The sequence below is a fragment of the Schistosoma haematobium genome, chromosome 4 (genome assembly GCF_000699445.3).
Source record: "Schistosoma haematobium chromosome 4, whole genome shotgun sequence".
Lineage (NCBI taxonomy): Eukaryota > Metazoa > Platyhelminthes > Trematoda > Strigeidida > Schistosomatidae > Schistosoma > Schistosoma haematobium.
The window spans coordinates 44,931,875-44,956,062 of NC_067199.1; the positions used below are offsets into that span (position 1 = coordinate 44,931,875).

The 24,188-nt window shown below is 34.6% G+C and overlaps 1 protein-coding gene across 1 annotated transcript; it reads left to right on the top strand.

The window, feature by feature from the left end:
* MS3_00008183 (uncharacterized protein) lies at positions 1 to 24,188 on the top strand. Its single transcript, XM_051216535.1, has 7 exons — positions 1 to 723; positions 3,937 to 4,637; positions 9,099 to 9,299; positions 14,805 to 14,974; positions 16,099 to 16,668; positions 20,165 to 20,416; positions 21,761 to 24,188. The coding sequence occupies exons 1-7, from the start codon at positions 245 to 247 to the stop codon at positions 22,064 to 22,066; spliced, it is 2,679 nt and encodes an 892-aa protein (XP_051067132.1). The 5' UTR covers positions 1 to 244; the 3' UTR covers positions 22,067 to 24,188.

Genomic DNA, 24,188 nt, shown 5'->3' on the forward strand with positions numbered 1-24,188 from the left:
CTATTACCTATTTAAACGATCAATAAATCCTTTGTGCATCTTGAGATCACATGACTTCATTTGATTGGTTAAGCTGATATGTCTGTAAATAATATTGAATGAAGAACGAATAGTTATGTCGTTCACATTCCCCCATTTAAAATATTTTGAAAAAAAAATCAATAATTTAATTATGTCCATCTATATAAATACTTGAATGTTCATTAACGTTTAAACTTTTGATCTCTATCTATTCAATAATATAATGCATAGTTGTTTAACACTTGTAGATTATACATGGAAAGATAGTGAAGAAAGTGGTAGATCATCACCGAAATATACAAATAATAATAATGATCATATTTATCGTCTACGACGTACAGCTAAATCATTAGATGGTGATACAACAATGAATTCATCATTAAATCAAAATAATAATAATAATAATAATAATACAATACAATTAAGTGGAACAAATAGACATTTAAATGATAGAATAAATCATTCATTTATACAAATGACAAATAGGAATTCAACACATCATCATCATCATCATCATCATAGTTCTATGCTTTTATTGAATAATAGACGATTACCAATTTATGCTACAACTAAACAATTACTTAAAAGACCAGATCGTATATGGGTACCAGTAGGACATTGTCGTTATTTATTAGAAAGAGATTTACATACAGGTGAAATACAATGGAATCCTGAAGGTAATGAAATTATTTGTACTCCTAGGTAAGTTTTGAAATCTATTAACTAGTTTTATGAATTTGTTTAAATATTATCTGATCATTTGAATGTAAAATGGTTAACATTTACACCTTCTAAGTGCAAAAGACTTTTACATGACTGATAAGACACTGATCTTGCACTAACCCTGGATAGTGAGCAGATAGAAGTAGTCGAGAAGTTCATGTATATTGGTAGCTGTATAAGTGTTGGTGGTGGCATGAGTGATGAGATCAATTCACGTATAGTGTATTCGTGATGTTAGTCTGGCTGTAAAAGATCGTCTGTGAGAGCAGTTCTGCTCTATACTCGTGAAACCTGGCTTTTCCGAGTTGAGGATGTTAGACGACTCTCTGTGTTTGATTATCGTTGTCTTTGAAGGATTGCTGACATCCAGTGGCAACACCATGTTAGTAATGCAGAGGTTCGGAATCGTGTGTTTGGGTACAGTGACGATAATTCAATTAATGTTACTATCTTGAGACATCGACTTCGGTGGCTTGGACATGTTCTACGAATGTCGTCCCTGAAAATTCCGCATCGTGCATTATTAGCCGACTCTGGGATTGGTTGGAAAAAGCGGAGAGGTGGTCAGTGTATGACATGGTGTTGCGGTATGAAAGATAACTGTACAGGACTGGTTTCTGTTCTTCCTACACGACTCCCTGGTTGGGATCCTAGAGGTGGTGCAACACAGTGATTAGAGACGTTATCAGATATAGCTCAGAATAGAAGTCAGTGGCGATCCTGGTGTAACTATCTTTTACTTTCTTTATAAAAAAGACGTAACTTCTTTAAGTGGAAGAATTCTCTGTGGCTGTACTGTAATGTCTCTCCCATTATTGTTATTTCACTACCATACACTAATTCCTGTTCATTATTGTACTTTTTTCTTATACGCACCTTACATTCTAGTGACTTTTATTAAATTGTTCATGTCCCAATTCTTATGTTTTATTGTCCAATGGGTTTAGACTTTCCTGCTACTTGTATTCAAGATTGAATTGTTTAGGCTCCGTCAGAATATAAATCTTCTTGAATGGAAATATCGAGATTGTCTGTTACAAAATATGTAGAATAAGTATACTGAATACAAAACACAAGTCTTGTCTCATTTAAACCTTATCATCTGAATAGACTTGTGTTCACATATTGGCTTCCTTATTGAAACTATCCAAATACCAGACTTTCTATAGGTTATTAGTTCAATATTTACAGTACTTCTGTGGTTCTCCGACTTAAATCGGTTGGTACTGAGTTCGAGCTTTGGGTGGGACAGGATCAATACATGCTAGGTTTCATCCATAATAGCTATCCAAGTAGGAAATCACAGTTTTTGGTTATTTTCGTAAAGTGAATGAGTTATCAATATGACATAGATGAAGTAAAAGCTCTTGGTATTTAGAATATATTTTTGGACAAGATATTTAAGTGAAATAATTAGTCAAAAGTCAGAAGGTAAACTTACTTGAGCCTTGATCAATTGATCATATCAACAGATGATTCAAAGCTGTATTCAGGTATTGTGTTAGATATTCCATGCTGGACGTCAACTAACCGTTTAGAGACATGACAATACATGGATATATATGGGAAAAAATATTAAACGCTAAAATGTTTGCTACTAAAGATCAATCATCTAATCATGAGATTGTATTTGTCATAGTAGCATCATGATTTATTTGTAACTCTTAGCAATTAATAAGTTCATGAGATCTGTCTTAAGCCATAAATTAAACATGAGAGCATATTGATACTACCTACTGGAACAAATTGAGAGAAGTGCGACGATATTCAAACATGGCCACGCGTATACAGCCTCTGCCAGGGAAGTCCTACTCACTGCCTTCACGTGGCGGGGGTGTTGGTTACGAAAATGGGAGGACGAGAAGCGAATGTCTGGCGCTTTAACCGGATCCCAAACCAATGGTGCACATGGGCTGGCTCCAGTATCCTGCGGGAACAAATGGCGTATGAACCAATTATTGGTCACCGACTGTCATGGGACTGCATCTCCTCACGATGCTCCACTGCCTTGTGGGTCAGACCTTAAGGTCAAAGGCTCAGGGTGTGCCCCCCTAAGAAAACCACTTGTTTCGGTCTGGGCACCCGGGCAGTATCATAGCCCACACACAAATATAATGATAATGAAAATGTGTGGCGCATACATATTCGGTGCCCTCTTGTACCAATATTTATCTGTTCAAATAAATAATAAATATTCAAACATCCAAAATAATGTTTGAAGATTACGTATATTCATCAGTGAGAAAATATAAGAAATTTATAGGTTTAATTTATTTGTAAGGGTTTCTTGAATCATTTCTTTTTTGACCCTTGAATAAGACCAAGGACTTAATTCCTTAATATTAACAATAAGAAGATTCAAACAGCTCTTATAGACGAAGAAAAACTTAACCCGTCGCAAAAACGTGTGACTATTTGGATTTAGTTAATCAAGTGGATAAAATGTTGAACGTTTGAAGCGAAATGTACTGGATTAAACATTGAAATATATTTAACTAATAGTCCAAAACAGGATGAAACGCACTTCCTGTATTTCCTTGTTATTCACTATCCAACACTGTTCAGATTTTCGGATTTGCTCAATTTTAATTTAATTTAAATCAGGAGTTTTGTGGAGATTTTAGTAATTTCAATAGTTTAGTTACTATCTCACAACTGACCTGGTTGAACTCACTGATGACGATGGTGGATGTGTCGCTCAATTTTGTGGATTAGTTGAAGTTAGACATTAACACCGTTGGATACCGGCTCAGTTGTCTAGTGGTAAAGGAATCGCGTGCGAGACTGATCGATCCTGGGTTTGAATCACGCGAGACGGGGTCGTGGATGCACACTGCCACTGAGGAGTCCCACAATAGGACGAAATGGCCGTTAAACGGTGCTTCCAGGTTTTCCATGGTGGTCTAGCTTCAAATGGCTCATGATCTAAACTATTAATTTTAATTATCAACGAATATCATTCAAGGAATTATTCAAAAATTGGAAAGAAATGAGTCTAGATTTCCAGCTAGTTAATGTCCTTTACCAGCAAGCTTTATGATCAATCTTAAGGAAATTATTAAAATATTCTCAATGAGATTTAGACCTCCGTCATCCACTGTTAAGAGGTATTACCACTGTGTTAGAAAAAAAAAGCTACTAATTCATCTATTTTCTATTAAAGTTACGCTTATTTATTTATTTTTCATATAGAAGTTTGGCAGAAATTTGTATGGCACGTTTAATTCGTGATTGGCCATGTATGCTACCTACTCGACGTTCATCATTACGTAATATAGTTAGTTACTTATTTAGTTCTCGTGATCTACAATCAAATCCTACACAGAATTTTCCTACTTCATCGACTACATCAACAGAAACATCAACTTCAGAACCAAGACTATCAGCAAGTGTATCATCACGTGAACCTCGATGTAAAACTGATCGTTGTAAATCTCAAAATAGAAAACCTAAACAAAAACATTCATTAAATAATAATCATGATAATGATGATTATGCTGGTGATAATAATAATAATAAGGATATACATAAAACTAATAATCATTGTACAAATACACCTCCATTAACATGTCATGATCTACCAGTTACTGTATTAATTAATTTATTATCTGAAGCAATATTACAAAGAGATTGTTCAGCAATAACTGGTATCATAGCAAATTGGCCATGTGAACAATTAATTATAAAACAATTAATACCAAATGAAGAATATCCACTTAGTTTAAATTATATGACTAAACCAACATTTGTATTAGTAAGCCCTGAAAATGAATATGGTAATCGTAATACATTAGTTAAAGGACCAAGTTTATTAGATGGATTTATATTAGGCTTTTTAACAAGACAATCAGGTTGTAAATTAAAATCAGTTGATTTTACTGGATTTGAAGAAGGTAAGATAGAATTATTACATAATAATTATTTTATTGATTTATTATATTTATGAATTGAAAATCGATTGATACTATACTTTGATTTCAATTAAATTGGACAAATGATCGTGATTGATGGGTTCACCACTACATATTCACTATTCGTCAGGTTCTAGAACACAGGCATACTTATCGGCTGTCCACTTTCTCTATTTTTGTTTAACTTCATTATAGACCTACTGATGAAAATAACATTCTCGTCGACTGAATTCTCGGGTATTGATCTCCTTCCAGGAGGTCCACTTAGAATATGCAGATGACATAGTCCTGTTTGGTGAAGACGCTGATAAAATACAAAGTCTTCTGATAGCACTAAGCAACAATGCCAGAATGTTTGGAATGCGCTTCTCTCCCTCTAAATGCAAGTTGTTGCTTCAGAACTGATCTGCGTTAACACCTGAATTAAGGATAGGGAGTGAAGTAGTCGAACGCGTTGATAACTTCACTTGTCTTGGAAGTCTGATCAGCCCTAATGGGTTGGTATCTGACGAAATCTCAGTACGGATTCTAAAAGCTCGTTTGGCTTTTGCCAACGTACGTCACCTATGGCGAAGGCGAGATATCCGTCTATCAATAAAAGGACGAGTATACTGCGCGGCAGTCCGTTCTGTTTTAATTTACGGCAGCGAAACATGGCCATTAAGAGAAGAAGATATACGTAAACTATACTAGTATTTGACCACAGATGCCTTAGAAATATTGCTGGCGTCTGCTGGGATCATCGGGTAAGTAATAGTGAGGTTAGACACCAGGGTATTAGGGAATGATGGAGAATCAGTTGATGAGGTTATGAATCTTCATGGACTGAGATGGTTGGGCCACGTGTTACGTATGCCTGAACACCGATTACCACGAAGTGCAATGCTAACCGGTGTTGGAGATGGTTGGAAGAGAGTTAGGGGCAGCCAAACCAAAACGTGGCATCAGTCCGTAAAGTCACTGACTTCTAGTCTGAGCCATGTTGTTAGATGCAGTCTACTCGGTTGGGGTCCGCATGACTATCGTAACCAATGGTTGGAGACTCTAGGTGACATGACTCAGAATCGATCACAATGGCGTCGGTGTATACACTCTCTGTCTTCCCTTAAACTGTGAGATTGAAATCACTTCATATCTTTCTTTCTGCGAACTAATTCTTTCTTCCTGTACTATATCCTTATATGCAATCTTTCTTTAATATATAACCACCATCGAATTAACTACCTCTATGAATTCAGTGTTCATGTTGTTGTGCTAATGAGGTGTGGCAACTTGGACCGATGCATATATGTGCCTGGTCCTACGTTGTAGCTGACTGACTGACTGATGGGCTCACCACTTCAATAACCCCTGTATTTAACTTCAATTAGATTGTATTAATGATTATTGTTAAAATATACATATATCCTGACTATCCTCGTATAGAATGATCAGCTTAACTCACTTTATTCAATAACGGAATTAAAATAAGTCAAATATGAGAAAGCATCGTGAATACGTATATTTTGTACAATCATTGATTCAAGTAGACGATCAAAGGAATGAAACGATACACGGTGGAGAAGGCACGTAGTGAGCCAACTCCATTTAATCAAGCATTAATCAATATTTATAGTCAAACAAAAATAAGTTACAAACATTTGATGAATGAAATATGAGGTGAAACACATACGCTCATATAGAAACAGTCAAGGTTGGCAAGTGAATAATTAACATGGTCAAAATGTGACTCAAGATTAATGGATAAATTGACTTATCCAGAAGCTAGAATAAAGTATATGGGCTTAACATAGTAACCAACACTACACTATTTTAGATTAAGATAGTTATCCTTGAATTTGTAGAGCATCTGCTTTACAATATTCAATGTGTGTGCAATATCGGCAAGACTATCATTTATGGACTAACCAATCAAATTTAAGACAACAGGTCTTGGATTTTGGCGCGAAATTCACTTACCCATTCGTCCAAATAGCGTCTTGGCATTTTAGCTGATGTCAGTTTGTGATGAAAACCATAAATCTAAATCCTAACCCTTACCATCAGCTGTAAATCATTGCCTTTATTCTTCAAATTGCTTTATAACCTTCATTTAGCCCTATTAAGTAGGTAGACATTCCCATGGTCATTTTGGCGTCGCTCAAAGATCTGTCCATAAATTATAGTCTCACCGCAATATCTAACATTTTTCCGTTGATTTAGTAAAGGAAAGTTGTATACAAGAGTATAATTGTCATAGGATTTCATTTCCAACCATAATTTTCACTTCGTTGACTTTTTTCATTCAAACTGTTAGCATATAGAACAGAGATGTATTCATAGAAGACATATGTAGGTAGGTTTAGACAACTACAATGAAGTCTATAGTGACAATTAGACTTTTATCAGCAGTACAGGACAGAAATTGCATTGTAAAATGGATGGTTGTCCTCACACATCATTTTCTTTGTGTTAATTTGAAATTCTACCATTTTACCGCTAAAATTCTACATATAATGTATTCTTCATTTACACTAAGGTCAGATAAACACTTCCCACTGATTCATCACTGTTTCTACCTACGTTCATGGACATTGTCAATATATATTTATAAGGAATTATTGCTTGGTTAAATCAATTTTCATTTATCTCTCCTAGTAAATCCTTGTAGCAAAATTAGTCTTTTGCATTAGCCCGGAGTTAGAAAGAAGAATGGGGTTGTTGTATCAAGGATGCAAGATGGAATATATGATCCTAAGGTCTTGTTGTATGTAGTGATTTACTTTATTTGTCGACTTCTGTCACTTTATTATAAAACACGACCTATTGCAGATTTGCCTTATGTAAATGGGGAAACATTTACTTTGGGATATCAAACAAGGGGAAATGGTTCACAGAAGAATTCTATTTTACGATAAATTAATTCTCAAAGCTGTACAGTTGCAAATATATGCGTTTATTCTCTACAATGACATTAAATAGTATATTCAACATACAGTCTGTATTCATCAAAGATTGACTTCATTTAAAGTATTATCGAAAGCCACGGGCCAAGTGGTTCTAATTGTAAAGCATTCTCCATAGAACCATGGCCCTGGGTTCGAATCCCATACTGATAATACTAATTATTATTATTCAAAAAGCAGAAATGAATTCCCATGAAGAATTTCAACAAGAAAACAAAAATGAGTTATACAACCAAATGAAATGTAATCGAAAAGGATATGAAAATATAAGTAAGTCGGTTAAGGATCGAAGTTTAGTAAAGTAGGGAGGAGGAGAGTGCGATAACTTTCAAACTAGAGGTTGAAACTATAGGAGTTTGAGAGATTGAATAAGTTTTGGCTTCTTTGAGTGTAAGTATTATTTCGTTCAGAATTGCACATTTTTCTCGTTGAGTTCCAACCTGCATGAAATCCATGTATAATAATTTTTGGCAGTCATATCCAACCATCTAATATCAATCAAACTGTGCTGCAATTTTGAATTATTTAAATTAATAAACCTATTGAAACTTAGTCAATTGAATTCGATCTTCACTCAAGGACCAGAAAATTCGATATTGATTAAACAATCTACTTTGTACTCAGAATTTGTTATGTCTTATTCTACCATGAATTGAACTGAATTTGATGCCTTATAGATTTAATGAACTGGAATAATTTCCAGCTTGATGGTTATAACAAATATTAGGCCATAGATCCTTGTCTTATTTCATTGATTGTGTTTTCAGATAGTCATTAATCCTCATATAAATAAACATATTTCAAAACCATGTACACTGACATATCCAAGAATGATAGTTTAATGTTTGACTCCTGTTCCATCGTGAACTTGATGTCATCGAAAAAGTTGTTTATCAGATTGTAAGTGTTGTCCAGCCCATTCTTTTTGACGATGACGAATGTGCCGTCTACATAACGAATCTAAATTTTTGGCTTGATCACTGGTAGTATCGCGGCTTCTAGTCTTTGCATCACTGCCTCTGCGGTCAGTCTTGATATTGGTGATCTCATTGGTGTCCTTTTCGTTTGTTCGTAGATTTTGTTGTTGAATTGAAAATATGTTGTTAGGCATAAATCGATGAGTTCTAGTAGACTTTGAATTAGAAGCTTCGTGTATTTAGTGAGATTTGTGTCGTTGTTGAGCAGCAGGGATATAGTTTCTTTTGCTAATTTTGGTTCAGTTGAGGTGAATAGTGCTGTTACGGCGAATGAAATCCAATGGACCAGTACTCCCTCGATTCTACGGCAGACCCAAAATATACTGACATACTAACCGAATTTCACTAACTAATCAGTTACTTATTTTGTATAGGTAATAAGATTGATTACTACATGATATATAGTATAGGGTTAATGTTCATTCTAACCTGTTCTTTTCCCGTTAGAAAATGTTTAATACTGTTCAATATGAATATTATATCTTTATATTAAGCTGTTTTACAATTCATTTAAAAAATAGATTGTCGTGTAAGTATTGAATTATCTCGATTGCCTATTTTATGGATGAAACCAGAAAATCGTAATTCTGAAAGTGTACGTAGACATTTAATGGCTAGTTTACATATTGGTATACCAAGAAAACGTCTTGAAGCTTATTTTTCTAGAATATCTACTATTTATGCATTTCATGAAGCTGATATTGGACATGGGAAACAATTTGGTGAGTAATAAGTTATATAATTTTATTCTTTTTTTTAAACATTTAGCTAATAAGTGTGACTTTTGTAGAGTGAATACTTCACAGTGAACTGGTTAACTGATTGATTGACTTAAATATTGTGATAACGCATTACTTACTTACGCCTGTTACTCTCAACGGAGCATAGGCCGCCGACCAGCATTCTCCAACCCACCCTGTCCTGGGCCTTCCTTTCCAGTTCTATCCAATTTTTCTCATGTCTGTCTTCATTTCTCGACGTAATATGTTCTTTGTTCTTCCTCTCTTTTTTTTTGACTGTGAAGATTCCATATGAGGGATTGCCTTGTGATGCAGTTGGGTGATTTCCTCAACGTGTGTCCTATCCACTTCCAGCGCTTCTTCCTGATTTCTTCTTCCACGGGAGTCTGGTTTGTTCTCTCCCATAGTAGGTTGTTGCAGATAGTGTCTGGTCAACGGATCCGAAGTATTTTGCGTAGACAGTTGTTAATAAACTGTTATGACGTGGAAATATCCCAACATAAACACTTGTATCTTCTGGATGATGGCTTTCTTAATTCTCTAGGTTTCCGCCCCATACAGTAGAAGTCTCTTGACATTTGTATTGAAAATTTTGACTTTGGTGATCGTTGGTAGACAGTTGTTTTGAGTTAACTCATTAGAATAGTGAATTGTGAAAGTTAGCATGTAGGGTAAGTGTTGTAACGTGTGACTGCAGATTTGACGGCAGCGACTTATCGATCGGATCAATGACACGTAAAACACGTAAGGACGACCTAGAGTCCCGATTGGCCCTGCTTCCCTGTCTAGCCCAGTCAGTTGAGTTCAGAACGCAAGTCTCAGCCTCTGAGATATGAATCATTGTATTTCAAGCATACTCTGTTTATATACCAATCAACCCAACCACAGCGTACCAATAAAATAGAAAATAACATTTGTACAATAATTAGGCAGAAGTGGCTGTGAATGAGGGAGGTAGCGATTAACAGACAGGGAATAATTCATAAATGGTAAATCGTACAATAGTAGTTCATAGGTCAACATAAAGCTCATAATAAGAGGGGTATGAATATAAACAGTTTAGTTGCATAACAATTATACGATAAAAATATACTCATAATATTGGTCCATAAATGGATACCAAAAATTACCATTCATTATTCTTATCGAGACACAACAGTAAGAACGACGAAACAAACCCCCAAATTCAATTGTCTACTATGAAACTTCCTGCTAAAAGTATAGATAGTGAAATTGACAATGAATGTTCTAGATTTTGTGTTTATCTGCAATAAAATGTCAGCATATCAGTTCCTACACAATTTCGGATGCAATTTTAGATCATGTCAAGTGGTACAATTTAGAGAAGTGTATAGCTTTCTGTTGTTTGTCTTTAATCACTGAAACGTAAACAAAATGCTTCACCATAATACGTTTTTAGATTAGTTCCCAAATTAAATTAGCTTCAATTAACTTACGAATTCAATTATTAAATCAAGACTAAAGAGTTGAAAAATTGAGATCATATCCTAACAACTGATTGGTTGGTGTAAATATCTCATTCCTCTAAGAGATGGATTGTGACTGGAATAATTCAACTAGAATGTCTCTGACTGTGAAATTGGATTGTGTAATTTCAAATCCAACAACAGATATTAGTAACCTGAAACTTTACAAAACACCTAGTTGATGAATGTGAAAATAGGACTTTTGGTTAACTTCTCCCAACTATCTTAATATCGGGAATATGTGTTAATCATAAATTCCAACTTGTCTTACTCAGGAGATAATGATTTCCTATTGTAATCTTAGATAATCTAAAGTTATCCTCCCCATATATTAAAGGCTTAAATTTCAGTGAATAAGTTATTTGTGTGTGAGCTGTGATACTACCCGGGTGCACAGACCGAATCACGTGGTTTTCTTAAGGAGGCCACACTCCGAGCCTTCGATCTAAATGTCTAATCCACAAAGCAGTGGAGCAACGTAAGGAGATGCAGTCTCATTGTGTTGTCCAAAATAATGTGAGTCAGTTAAAGTATAATATCTAGTGTTGAGAGTTGACCCAATATTGGTGAGACATCCAGTCTTGAAATGGCAGTAGTGTCATTGATGGCACAAGTTCACTCGCGTTATTGTAACGTCAACCAACATCTAAAACCATTGTTTACGGTGATCTCAATAACTGTAACCAGTTAGTCTGGATCTCACAATGTGGCTTAGAATAACGGTCAACCCCATTCCTAGTTTTCCTCCAATCTTTGAAATATTAGGTGGTGGTCGGTTAAAGATAACGCATGTCTCAATAACCCTAGTCGATCAACATTGACAACCTCACCAATTGGTTTACCATATTTGCCTAGTACCCTACTTATAGTATCAAGATCTCTCATTTGGTCGTTTTGATTATACACGGATGACATTCCAGAGACAAATATTAGAAATCTTCAAATCCCTTCTTATTTCAAGGACTACATTTCACAATCACAAAGTAGAACATAGCAAACTGTTGAGTGATGTATACTCGTTTGGTGGTTAACGATGAACATGACACAGATAAGTACATTCATCTTATTCACTTACAGAGCTACTTTGTAGATTTTCTACACTTCAAGACTATAAAATGTTTTGCACTCACTGTAAAAATTGAAATTTGCAAATATAACACATCACCTTTAAAAAGTTGTTTTAATATATAAAGTAGAATAATCAATATTTAAAATGAGAGAGAGTATAAAGAAAGTGATTCTTTAACTAGTGACCAGTAGAGCTCATTTGTGTCAGGTAGAGACAGGTATCTACCTCAGTAAAATGGAATATGGTCGAGCAATTTCATGGATTAGTTGAAGTTAGACATTAACGCCGTTGAAAACTGGATCAGTGGCCTAGAGGTTAAGCGTTCACATGCGACAATGAAGTCCCTGGGTTCGAGTCCCGCCCGCGGGATCGTGGATGTGCACTGTTGAGGAGTCTCACACAATGGGACGAAACGGCCATCCAATGCTTCCAGGTTTTCAATGGTGGTCTAACATCAATCGGTTCATGATCTCAATCCAAAACATAATAATCTCCAAAACCCTATACTGACAAATTATATCTATACATGTACACATATATATATATATATATATATATATATTCGGAAACTCGGTAAGCAACTGAAATAATCGATTTTTTTCAATTACATTTGTTTACTATTTGTATAATATACCCAGATGTTTGCACTTTTTTTCCTCTTCACCTCATAAACTATGTTAATAATATTTTCATTGAAGTATATGATGCTACAATTTTGGGGAACAAAATACATTGATGCTTCTTACTGTTCTATAATTAATAAATAATAAAGAGTGTTCGCTGTATATTCATTGCATGTAAACACAATTATTAGTTAACAACAAAAAATAACACTAAGGAAAAATATGGTTATTCCAATTTTTGGACACGATTCAATTTACTACTATTAGTAGTAGTAGCATTGTGATTTTTGTTTTATAATTTGAATATACAGTACTATCATAACAAAATCGATATTGAACACAATCTAACCAATAAGATTTAAAGTCAATATCATCAACTGAAAGTTTCGTCTTTGATAAATTAGTCTTCATCACTGCAATTTTCTAACATCACATGATTTTAATTACATGATCTTCTAGTTTTATGATTATGATTATTATCAGCTTTATTCAATATCATATATTTTTGGTACAGTATAGAATTCTCAGCGTAAAGTATTTCAACAAGTTTCCGTTTCTTCTTGGTCGGTCCTGGCGATAAATATTGAGTGATCGCCAGTTAGATGTTAGCAGTCCAGTAAATGAACATCTGAATAATGTGCATTCTTTTCGCTGTATATTGCCAGCAACCACATTGTCTCTTATTGAGTTTTTTGTAACTTTGACAACGAAAGGTTGTACACTTTTCAGAAATGCGATTAATAGACATAATGATATATTAATACAAACAAAAATAGATAACTTGTTGAAATATCTAGATGGTAGGAACAGGTAGCCCAGATGCTCAAGCAGGCCGCCCTTGAACTGATATAACAGGGGGAATAAAAAATATTTTCACTTTTCCTCAGTGTGTTGCTATTACATGATAATAAGACTGGGGATGGCGATTATAATCATAATCAATAATAGAGAACCAAAGTATAGACTAGACAATATTTTATTTACTACAATAACAAGCAGTGAGTCCAATCTTGTTTGTTTTCACGTAACCCCGTTAAACTACCGATCAAGATTCCAGTTCGTATGTCATACATTTCACCACCGTATCTCTCATTTTTTACGATTCATCCTTGCGTGCATATTGTGATGAACTAAGACAAATATATGTATGAAAACAATATTGTTTTCGATTAAATGTCCTTGAGGCTTTACCGTAATATACAGTAGTACTTGTGTATTATTAAATGAACCCAGACACTATTGATCAATAATAACAGCGAAAAAGGATTACATGAGAAAATGACGTAATAAGTAAGTTAATCAAAGTTATACACCGATACCATTGGATGTCAGCTCAATGGGCTAGATGTTGAGAGTCCTTATGCGAAACCGAATGTCCCGGATTCGATTCTCGGACCCAAGGTTGTGGATACGGATGAAACAGTCATCCAGTGCTTCCAGGTTTCAATTGATGATTTGATTAAGATCAATTCGTGATTTTAACTAAGAATTAAAATTGATATTAAGATGACAGGCGTAGTAGTAATGACGAGGATAACCGATATGGCAAGTATTTTGTGAAAGACGAAAGGTGTTGGGGTGATCAAAAATATTCCTCGAAAAAATCCAGAGTAGCCCTGAAAACGCTGGGAGATATTGTAGGTTGATATATACATCATTGAATCCCGAATGAGTAGTTTAGAAGTTAAGCGTTTGATTGCGAGACCTGAGGTTGTGGGTCTGATTTTTGATTGGAAGGTCTTGGATGTAAGAAGTACTTGTCTACATATGTAATTCTATGCTAATCTCTAGGCTGTCGAACACTGAATCTTAATTTGGCCAAAGTCAGAACAAGTAATTTATTTGGCTTGATAAACTTTATCTGTTTCTAAAACGTGTCAAAACACCGTTAGTTTACCAAAAACAAAAGTTAATAGTCTATTAAATAGGGGAAAAGAGCAACATAAATAACGTGTCAAACAGTAATCAGAGGATAAAAAAACCAAGTCTTCAAAACCCAATATTATAAACAAAGACGGATGAACTAAAACTTCATATTGCTTATAGTACACATGAAACATTATGATTGGTGAATAAACAAGGTATAGTCAGAGAGAGTTAAGGTGGTGATGAGTGTTTAATGCTATGATTAGTGTATGTGCACTACTAAGTAGTCCCAAAGTAGGACAAAACGGCTGTTTAGTGCTCTCATGTTTTTCATAGTTGTCCAGCTTAGATCGGTTCTTGATGTCAATGAAATTTTACTTATCTCTATAATCCCACACAGATAATATTATTACTAATGACTTTTTGTTTTGTTCCTTTGTAGATACAGTTACCATTCATTTAGATTGTAACATGACAGTGGATGAAGTTGCTCTTGGTTTATCATTGCAAACATTAACACCATTTCGATTTTCATGTAATCGTTTATTATTACAACGATTACCGGAAATTAATTTTCCACCGTATAGTTTAATAAGATTATTTGATCCATTGGTAAGTTAATACATTGTACACTTATTTAGATACATCGTTTTGAATATAATTCTTTCTAAATTAAACATTCATGTATTGCTTTCACTGAACTAGATGGTTATAGCATCGTGATGTATTCATTATCATTCTTAATTTATTCTATGAAGACATTTGCATAATGTAGAGTTCGTTGAACGATTTGAATAATAATCCAAGCATGTTTGTTTCTTCGCCTTACCTTCCCTTTAAATGCGAAATGTTGTCTCTTTCATCGCCTAGACTTATCAGAGGAAGTGAAATGGTTGAGTACATTGATCTCTTTACTTATCTTGAAAAAAATAAGACATGAGTGCTCTGCATATTTCTGATCTTAGATGTTTTTAAATCACTATTCGCGTATGGTGAAATAATCAAGTGAGCGATGCTGAGGTTATACGTAGGGTGGTACTAGGCAACAATCGTAAACCAGTTGATGAGAATGTCAATCTTTATTGACCGAGTTTATTGATACTTATATTATGTACAACCAAATACCGTCTACCTTGATTCCTTTTGTTATATGGTGTAGGAGTTGGTTGGAAGAAAACTAGGAATGGGGAAAATAAAATGTAGTATCAGTGTTGAAGGTTATTTAGGCCATACTGATAGGTGCAGACCACATTATAAGAGTCCTGCCGATCATCTTGGTTAATGATTGGAGATGTTGGTTGAGATGTATCAGAATCGGTCCCAATATTTTAAGAACTTTCTTTTTATCTTCTAGATCTTGAGTTTCAGTATATTTTTTTCATACATGTATGTATGTATTATTCAAAAAGATGTATTGTTATAATGTACGATGTTGCAAACTGATACTAATACACAAAATCCCTATACAGAATGAGAAGACTGAGAGTGGGGAAGGAAGTTTATTGAGCGAATCTAATTACCATACATAAGCATTCACATATATATATGCCCTATCCCTTAGAAAATAATACTATTTCTTAGCCAATCACGTGCAGGTGTTATTGAGAGGAGTTTGATTAGTGCAGTGTGACCTTCTAATTCGGTCACTTCGGATTAGCTCATTGTTCATGCATCATAAATAAATTAAATATATGACTAACTTTTCCGAAAATCTTTTTCTTTTCACATACATCTAGTCAATTACACAATTCGAATTGGAAGATCCTACAATTGGAAGTAGTATAGCTGTTGTTCTACCATCTGCTGTTGGTTGGCTAATTAGTTTACGTAATTTGAGAGCATGTTCACTACCGTCCTGTATACCTCCACCTCCGGATGTTGTGCCGAATACACCGACCCCATCGACATTACCACCAACTATTGTAGTATCGAATACGGGCGGTTTACAATCAAACTCATCTCAACAATCAAATACTGTGTCATTGTCCTCTTCTTCTGGATCCTCCTCCTCATCGTCTTCTTCTTCTACTTCCAACACTAACAATGCAAGTGGTGCTAACAGTAGTAACATTAACAACACTAGTACTTCTTCTTCAATGTCTTCGACTACAATAACAAATAATACATTACAAAATTCTACTACACCAGCATTCACTTCAACAGTTGCTGCATGTCGACTATTAAACCGAGCACTTGTATCATTAAGATATTTACAAAGACTTGGACTAGCAAGATGTCATTTAACTGGACAATTAAAAACTTTACTTGGTGGTTTAAGTCAACCTTTGGAGTATTTAAATTTACAGGTATTTTAAAATACTGCTAATTCTTCCATCCTCATTTTGTACCTGAATAATTTAACTCTGAATACAGTACGATATAATTCAGCATTATTTATAAATCAACTGCTTAACTCTAAAGTGTAGTTTAGCTACAACCTTGTATGGTTCATATATCAATTCATCCTAATAACTGTTATTAGGTTAGCTCTTCAATGGTGTGAAAATTTTAGAAGACAAATATAAAGTAGTTAATTACACAGTACAGATCACTAGATGATGATCAAGGACATGAAGTGAATATGAATAGAAAATGTAAATCAATACAAACGAACAAATGAACAAGATTTTTAAGAAGCACATGTATATAAGCAAGTGAATAGGTTGTCAAGCTATTTAAGTAACTAACATTTAAGTTAATAAGAGGAATATATATGTATGCAGACTGTAACATGATTCATGTTCAATTAAGATATTTATTTATGACTATTAATGCAAATTGAAGTTGTTAGGTAAGGTATCATCTCCATCTCTTTTACAAGTTGATTATCTGGTTTATCATTCATGGGAAGTCTATGTCTCATCCTATATATTATAAGACACTATGAAATTTGGATTATCTAATGAGTATACACTGAATCGATGGTTCCATTGCAATCCATAATTGCAGTCGGATTGTACTTTTGCCTACATGTGTCTTTAGGAATATACACCGCAAATCTATCAAATCAGTTTCTATGCAAAGTTATTAATCAAAATATAGAAATGTAATCTTGAAAAATTACATCTAAAATATAAATTAATACATTTAGTACAAAAACTGAATGTAGTTCAGTCAATTAAAAAGGAAGGATAATCAAACACATACATACTGAACAGTGATGAGAATGCAATCCTATATGTGGGACTCATCACATGAATGTACCTTCACATCCATGTTGTTCATATCGGGACTCAAACTTAGTACATTTCAGTTCAACACACTTATCCACTTAGCTACTGAGTCTAGGTGTCTATTAGCTTATGGAACGAGTGTGAACACCCAATACCCAGGGTCTAGGTAAACGTAGCTGATGAGTCTCATACAGTACGATACCTGAGTTCCATTTCTAGTCATTATCTAACTCTGATTAAAATGAATATTTCTTGTTAATATTTACTTGTTTCATCCCATCAATAAAGCAATATTCTTTTCAATGCATCGTTTAATGTGCCGTAATCTAGAATATTTATTTCATTTACCATACGATTATTGTATAGTTTGTTGTATAACAAGTAAGATTGATTTTCACTGGTTGAGGGGGAAAATGACATTTTACAATGTTAGAAAGTAGTCATTCTAATAACCTTGAAAATGGTAACAAATAGAGAAATAGGGTTTGTGAGGGAATATAAAATGACTAGTTTTGTGAATTATTGAAAATCTATCACAGTCTTCTTTGATTCAGGGAACATGTTCGTGAATTTGTAGCTCCTTTATGTTCAATGTGTGTGTGTGTGTGTGTGTGTGGTATCTAGCATTTTCGATCATTTCACCGTTTAATTAATCCATGAATATTGGATTGTAAGAGTATACTCTGAAGATCTCATTTCAATCTCCAACCTTCACTTTTTTTTCGTTGTTTTTCATCTACCAAGTAGGCGTTTACTACAGTGGAGTAGTTAAGGTCTACATCTAGGGAGCTGTAAATGAATAAAATTAAATCCCTAGTTAGTAATATACCCCCCCCTCTACCTAATAACTTAACGGGGAAAACGATGAAAGATGCTAGACATTGGATTTTTATTAAAAATTAAAAAAGGAGGATGAATAACCCCACACTTGTTTTTTTTTCTGTCGAATAGATATGTGCTATTCTAAACTATTTATTACTACATACCGTACAATGTAATACAAATGTGCGAGCCTTTTTATTTATATGCGACAACTTATGTTAGTTTTGTAACTGTCATTATCTCCAGTTAGTATATTATCGATGCTTTTTTTATTGGTTAGAAGGTATATTGAGTATGCATTGATGTTCTTGATTGTGTTAATCATTACTATTTTTGTACAGTTTTCATCTATTTGTTACAGCATCATGATTACCCTCGTATCTGACAATTAGGATTAGAATAGTTAGTAACACGAGTTTGATTCCGATCAAGATTCATCATTTCTCTCAGGACATGTAGATGATGACAAATGCTGTCTCTAGCACAAGACCTAGTTCTAAAACATCATAATAACTATCTCAAGTTATATAACATTCAAACGAGGTTCATCTGATCCCGAATAGCTTAGACTAATAGTTGGACATTAAAACTTAATTGTAAGTATATTCTATCACCATTAAGGACTAGATATATATTATATTAATTACTGCACAATGATTAATCTATGAAATAAAACAAATTCAGTCCATTTGTCAATTAGGATATCTTTGATTAGTTACTGTTTCACTCGAGGCTGGTTGCTAATTTGTAGTTTGATGTACGCTACTTATGTTTATCAACATAAGTAGTATGTAACACTAATCAGAAATGAGATGCCTGATAGCAGAAGGTTAGAAAGATCGAATCAACGAGAACAGTAATGTACACAGATAAGAATTGTAATAACAACAGAAATAAAGGAACTATTAATTTCGTAAGAGACAATTGATAAAAGATATGCAAATGAAGTATTTAATGTTTGATTTTCGTATTTTTACGAGGACAGTTTTTATTCACTTATAAATAAATTGCTTATCCCCACCTGAATTCTTGTTTACTATAGTAGTACATCAATATTTAGGCAATTATAGGTGAACACTATTTAAGACTATCAAACTAGAACTTATTAATAGTCCAGTGCTGCTCTATTCTAAAAGATCATTTATTTGATCCAGCTGTTAGAATACAGTGGTCTTGAGTGCTGTTAGAAGTATGAGGCCGGTTATCACTTCCTGGTTTCCCACACCGTGGAAGAGTCCTTCTGGAGCGAACTAAAGGGGAAATTGGATTACAGGTGTTCTTAGTGACCTGAAAGCGTAACCGCAGTGCCCAAGGGACAACTGCTTGAGGTCGGTCATACACGACATACACGACCTTTTCTAACCCAACCCCTCCTTGTGGGAAGGCAGCATCGCTGTCACGTTGGTTGTCTGAAGGAAACACCTTACTGCTGTCACACCTGTGTACAGTCAGCAGTACGACTTCGCCTTTGGACTTTGGGTTTGTTGCTTTAAGTCCTACCACTCTTCAACCAACGTGCCTGTATGACGTCGTAGGACTTTGAGGAACGGTTGTTCCATCAAGTATAGCTCGGTCGGCTTCATCACGATAGGCAAGCCTGACCACTACGTCAAGGTAGCAACAACGGTCGGGTATTTGATCCTTTATAGATCAATAAAATATTTTGTTATAACATAAGTTAACAATAATGATCTACAATGAACAGAAGTTCGTTTAGATGTAATCAAATAAACTACTTCTCTATTTGAATGATTAATCATTTGTTAAATATATCATTTCTGTTTATTATTTTTATTATTATTATCAGGATTGTTGTCTTTCATCTGAAGATATTCATTATTTAGTACATCAATGGCGTCCATTACATGGTTTATATGAATTGAATCTTTCACGTAATAATTTATCAGTTGTACCAAAAGAAACACTTTATGAACTTGTACAAAATGTTTGTCTTAAACCAAGAGGTCGATTAGTTTGTCTATCAATAGCTTATACATGTTTATCAATTGAACGATTAATTAATTTACTCAGTCTAATGGCTGGAATGGATCCTTCACATGTAAGTAGATATTCTCATTTCATTTTATACACTGATATAGACAGATATATAGATCAAGGATAAACACTATAGAGTTTAAATTTGTTGAAAAGTGAAGTATATTAATTCACTCACATGATAAATGTATCTTTGATATCAGTCAGTCAGCTACAACATAGGACCAAGCACATATATGCATCGGTCCAAGTTGCTATACCTCTTTAGCACAACAAGATGAACACCGAATTCATAGAAGTAGTTACTTCAATGGTAGTAAAAAAAAAGACTTCATATCTTGATAGAGTTTTGTTCTCTGAGCTCAAAGAACAAAACTCCATCAAAATCATCCACCTGAGCTACAAATCTTCATCATCTCAAGACTTCATATCTTTGATATAAATGAGTATGAATCAAATTACAACACCAATGTGTATAGCAAAACCCATAGCAATGATACAAATCTAAAGGACACATAGAAATTAAGATGCAAACGAATATAAGCTATTATAAGTAAGTAGATTGTTCATTAAGTTAAGATTAATCTGTATCAGTAGTTTTCCTCTGAATAAATAGATTGTTCATGTGTTATAAGCGTTCATATTGATTGGATCGAGCCTTGGTTCATAGCAAACACATCAAGTAAGTATATCAACCTGTAACACGAAGGTGAATTCAAGATAACATTTTGGAAATAAGAAAATAATTTAAGATGAAAAAGTTTCAAAATATAGCACTTATACAAAAGTTTAACACAAATTAAAAGAAGAGGTATCACACAAGAATAGAATATAATAAGGCACCAAATAGATATGCGCTACATAAATCATTCGATTTGTGTGAGGGCTGGGATACTGTCAGGATTCCCAAACCGGAGCAGGTGGTTTTCTTAGGGGGCCATACCCGGAGCCTTTGACCTAAAGGTCTAACCCACAAGGCAATGGAACATCGTGAGGAGATGTAATCCCATGGTAGCCGGTGATCAAAAATTGGTTCATACGCCATTTGTTCCTTCAGGATACTGGACCCCATGTGCACCAGTGGTTTGGAATCCGGTTAAAGCGCCGGACATTCGCTTTTCGTCCTCTCATTTTCTTTAACAACACTGTGGCCACAAAAAGGCAATGAGTAGGACTTCCCTGGTAGAAGCTATATACTCGTGGCCATGTGAGAGCATTTCAAGAGGGTGGGGCTGGCCCACCCCACTCTCGGCCATACCAGAGCATGAACTGTATGGTTTAATTGTGGAATTTTCATCATTACTTTAAACAATATCATCAATACAAACTTTAGTTACAAATCTTTATCATCTCAATCATTATCAACTTTTAATTCAATAAATTTATTTCTCCTCTTTGAATTTTATAGAGTTTCAATGAAAATCTAGAACAAGATAATATAGATACAAATTATATGGATAAATGGATTGATAATATATGTACATTACGTGTATTATGTATTCAATCATTTATTCCACCAACACAATTAGAAATTCATCGTATCTTATATAGAATAATACGTTTACCAAAATTACATAAATTACATATATTTCCAGCATTTTATGCATTCCCTGGAGATACAGAAATACAACAACGTGAACAACGTTATAATCAATTAATACATAGTCGTAATTATTTAAAACAAAAATGTCGATCAGATATTGAATTATTATGAATTATAATTTTGTCTCTTTTTTTTCTTCTTTTCTTCTTTTCTTTTTGTTTTTCTTTCTAATTATGGTTTCCTAATGAAAAACAATCATGATCACCTAATTCATTATGTAAATGAAATGAAATAGGAAACTAGGAATTAGTTACTAACCATCAGTCATAGTGAGGGGGAGTGCCACCCTTATCATCATCATCGTTTGTTTGTTTGTTTTTTTGTATATCTTTTAATGAGAAAAAACTTTTTAAAAATGATACACATTGAGTGTTTCTTTTCTCTTTTTTTGGTTTTTTTTATGAAGAAAAAAACACAAAAACATTTCTATGTGAAAATATTTTTGCCTGTTTGTTTTGTTTTGGTTTCATTTCATTTCAGTATAAAAATAAAATAAATTTTATGCATCATTCATTGTGTTTGTTTTGATTTGATTGATTGTTGAATTGATTTCTAATGTTTAAATGAAAGTGGCCCAACCATAGTTACTACCTTGATGTGGTGGTCGAGCTTGCCTATTGTGATGGCCCAACTAAGTTACATTGACTGGAACATATGTTCCTATAGGTTCTACCATGCCAAGCAGGTTGATTGGAGAACGATAAGATTAAAAGCAGCAACTTAAGATCTGACGGAAAAGTTGTACTACTGACTATAGAGGGATGTGACAGTAGTAAGGTATTTCTCTCGGGCAACCAGCATCTGTAGCGATGCTGCCTTCTCACAAGGAAGGAAGGGATTAGAAAAGGTCGACCCTAAAAATGACACACCTCACCTTAACTCACGGATTTCCGTCTCCGACGGTAAGGCCTTATGAAGAATGGAGCTAACACCTTAAAAAAAGGCCGTGTGTGATCGACCTCAAGCAGTTGTCCCTTGGGCTCTGCGGTCACACTCTTAGGTCGTTAAGACCAACACTAATTCAACTTCCTTTTCATGTTCCTTGAGAAAATACCCTTCCATGGTGTGGGCAAACGGGAAGTGACATCAACCATCATACCCGTAAGAGCACACGAGAACAAGTTGGTCACGATCAAATCCTTTTTACACCTCTTAATATCTCTCTTATCTTCACAACTAACCCTTCTTACGTTCCTTTATCACCTCGCGCCGCTTGTGAAAACGATTCAAATACGCGGAACGTTATTCCCGGTCTCCTGAAACCAAGCTCTAGACTACGTGTAGGAGCTTTTAACGTTCGAACACTGTGCCAAATAGGACAACAGGCTTCCTTAGCTAGGACTTTAGAATCTCGACGAATGCCCAGTTTCCGAAACCCCTTTACCGGATCCGAGTAGGTAAGGACGGCAAATCAATTGATGAAGTAGTGAAAATTCATCAGTTGAGATGGCTAAGGGTGGCCAGATCAGAACATAGAACAAATCTATAAAGTCACTGACAAGTGGACTGAGCTATGTTGGTAGGTATAGACCACCTGATTGGGCTCCGCGAGATGATAGCAACCGATGGTTAAAGACCTTGAATGACATAGCTGAAAATCGTTTGCAATGGCGCAGGTGCATCCACTCTTAGTGTCCTCCCAGATTCTAATCTTCTGAATTCTTTATGTCTCTTTTTTCTCTTTCCAAATATATTTCACTGTATTATACTCCTTGAATAAGATCTTCAAACCCTAATGTTTCCGATTACTACTTATACTCTTACTACCTCTACCACAATGGGATTTGAATTGACAACTGCATCTCTGTGCTAATGTGGTATGGCAACTCGAACTGATGTACGTACATACGAAGTTCTACGTTGTTGCTGACTGACTTATATCGCAGAGGCTGAGATTGGTGTTCTGGACTTAACAGGCAAGGCTAGGCAGGAAGCAAGACCGATAAAGACTCTAGGCTGCTCGTACGGGTTTTGTGCGTCATTGGTACGGTCGATAATTCAATGTTTCTCGAATTGGCGGTGTCATTACGTTATAAATTGATAGGGGCACAAACCCACAAGTTATAACAGTTATCATGGATTGATAATTATTCATGAGGTAGGTATTGGATAGTTTTTTCATTGCGCATATATAACCATATTAGGGATCATATATAGTGCTATACGTGATCATAATGAGCCTCCAAGTTGTTGTATGAAGTGACCTAGATAGTGAGACTATAATACATGTACA

What these genes read in the sequence shown, in the direction of transcription:
- MS3_00008183 (XM_051216535.1), top strand. Translation starts at nt 245, where the DNA reads ATGCATAGTTGTTTAACACTTGTAGATTATACATGGAAAGATAGTGAA. An exon ending in TTTTACTGGATTTGAAGAAG is followed by an intron (nt 4,638 to 9,098) that starts GTAAGATAGAAT and finishes TTTAAAAAATAG; the next exon opens with ATTGTCGTGTAAGTATTGAA. An exon ending in CTGGAATGGATCCTTCACAT is followed by an intron (nt 20,417 to 21,760) that starts GTAAGTAGATAT and finishes TGAATTTTATAG; the next exon opens with AGTTTCAATGAAAATCTAGA.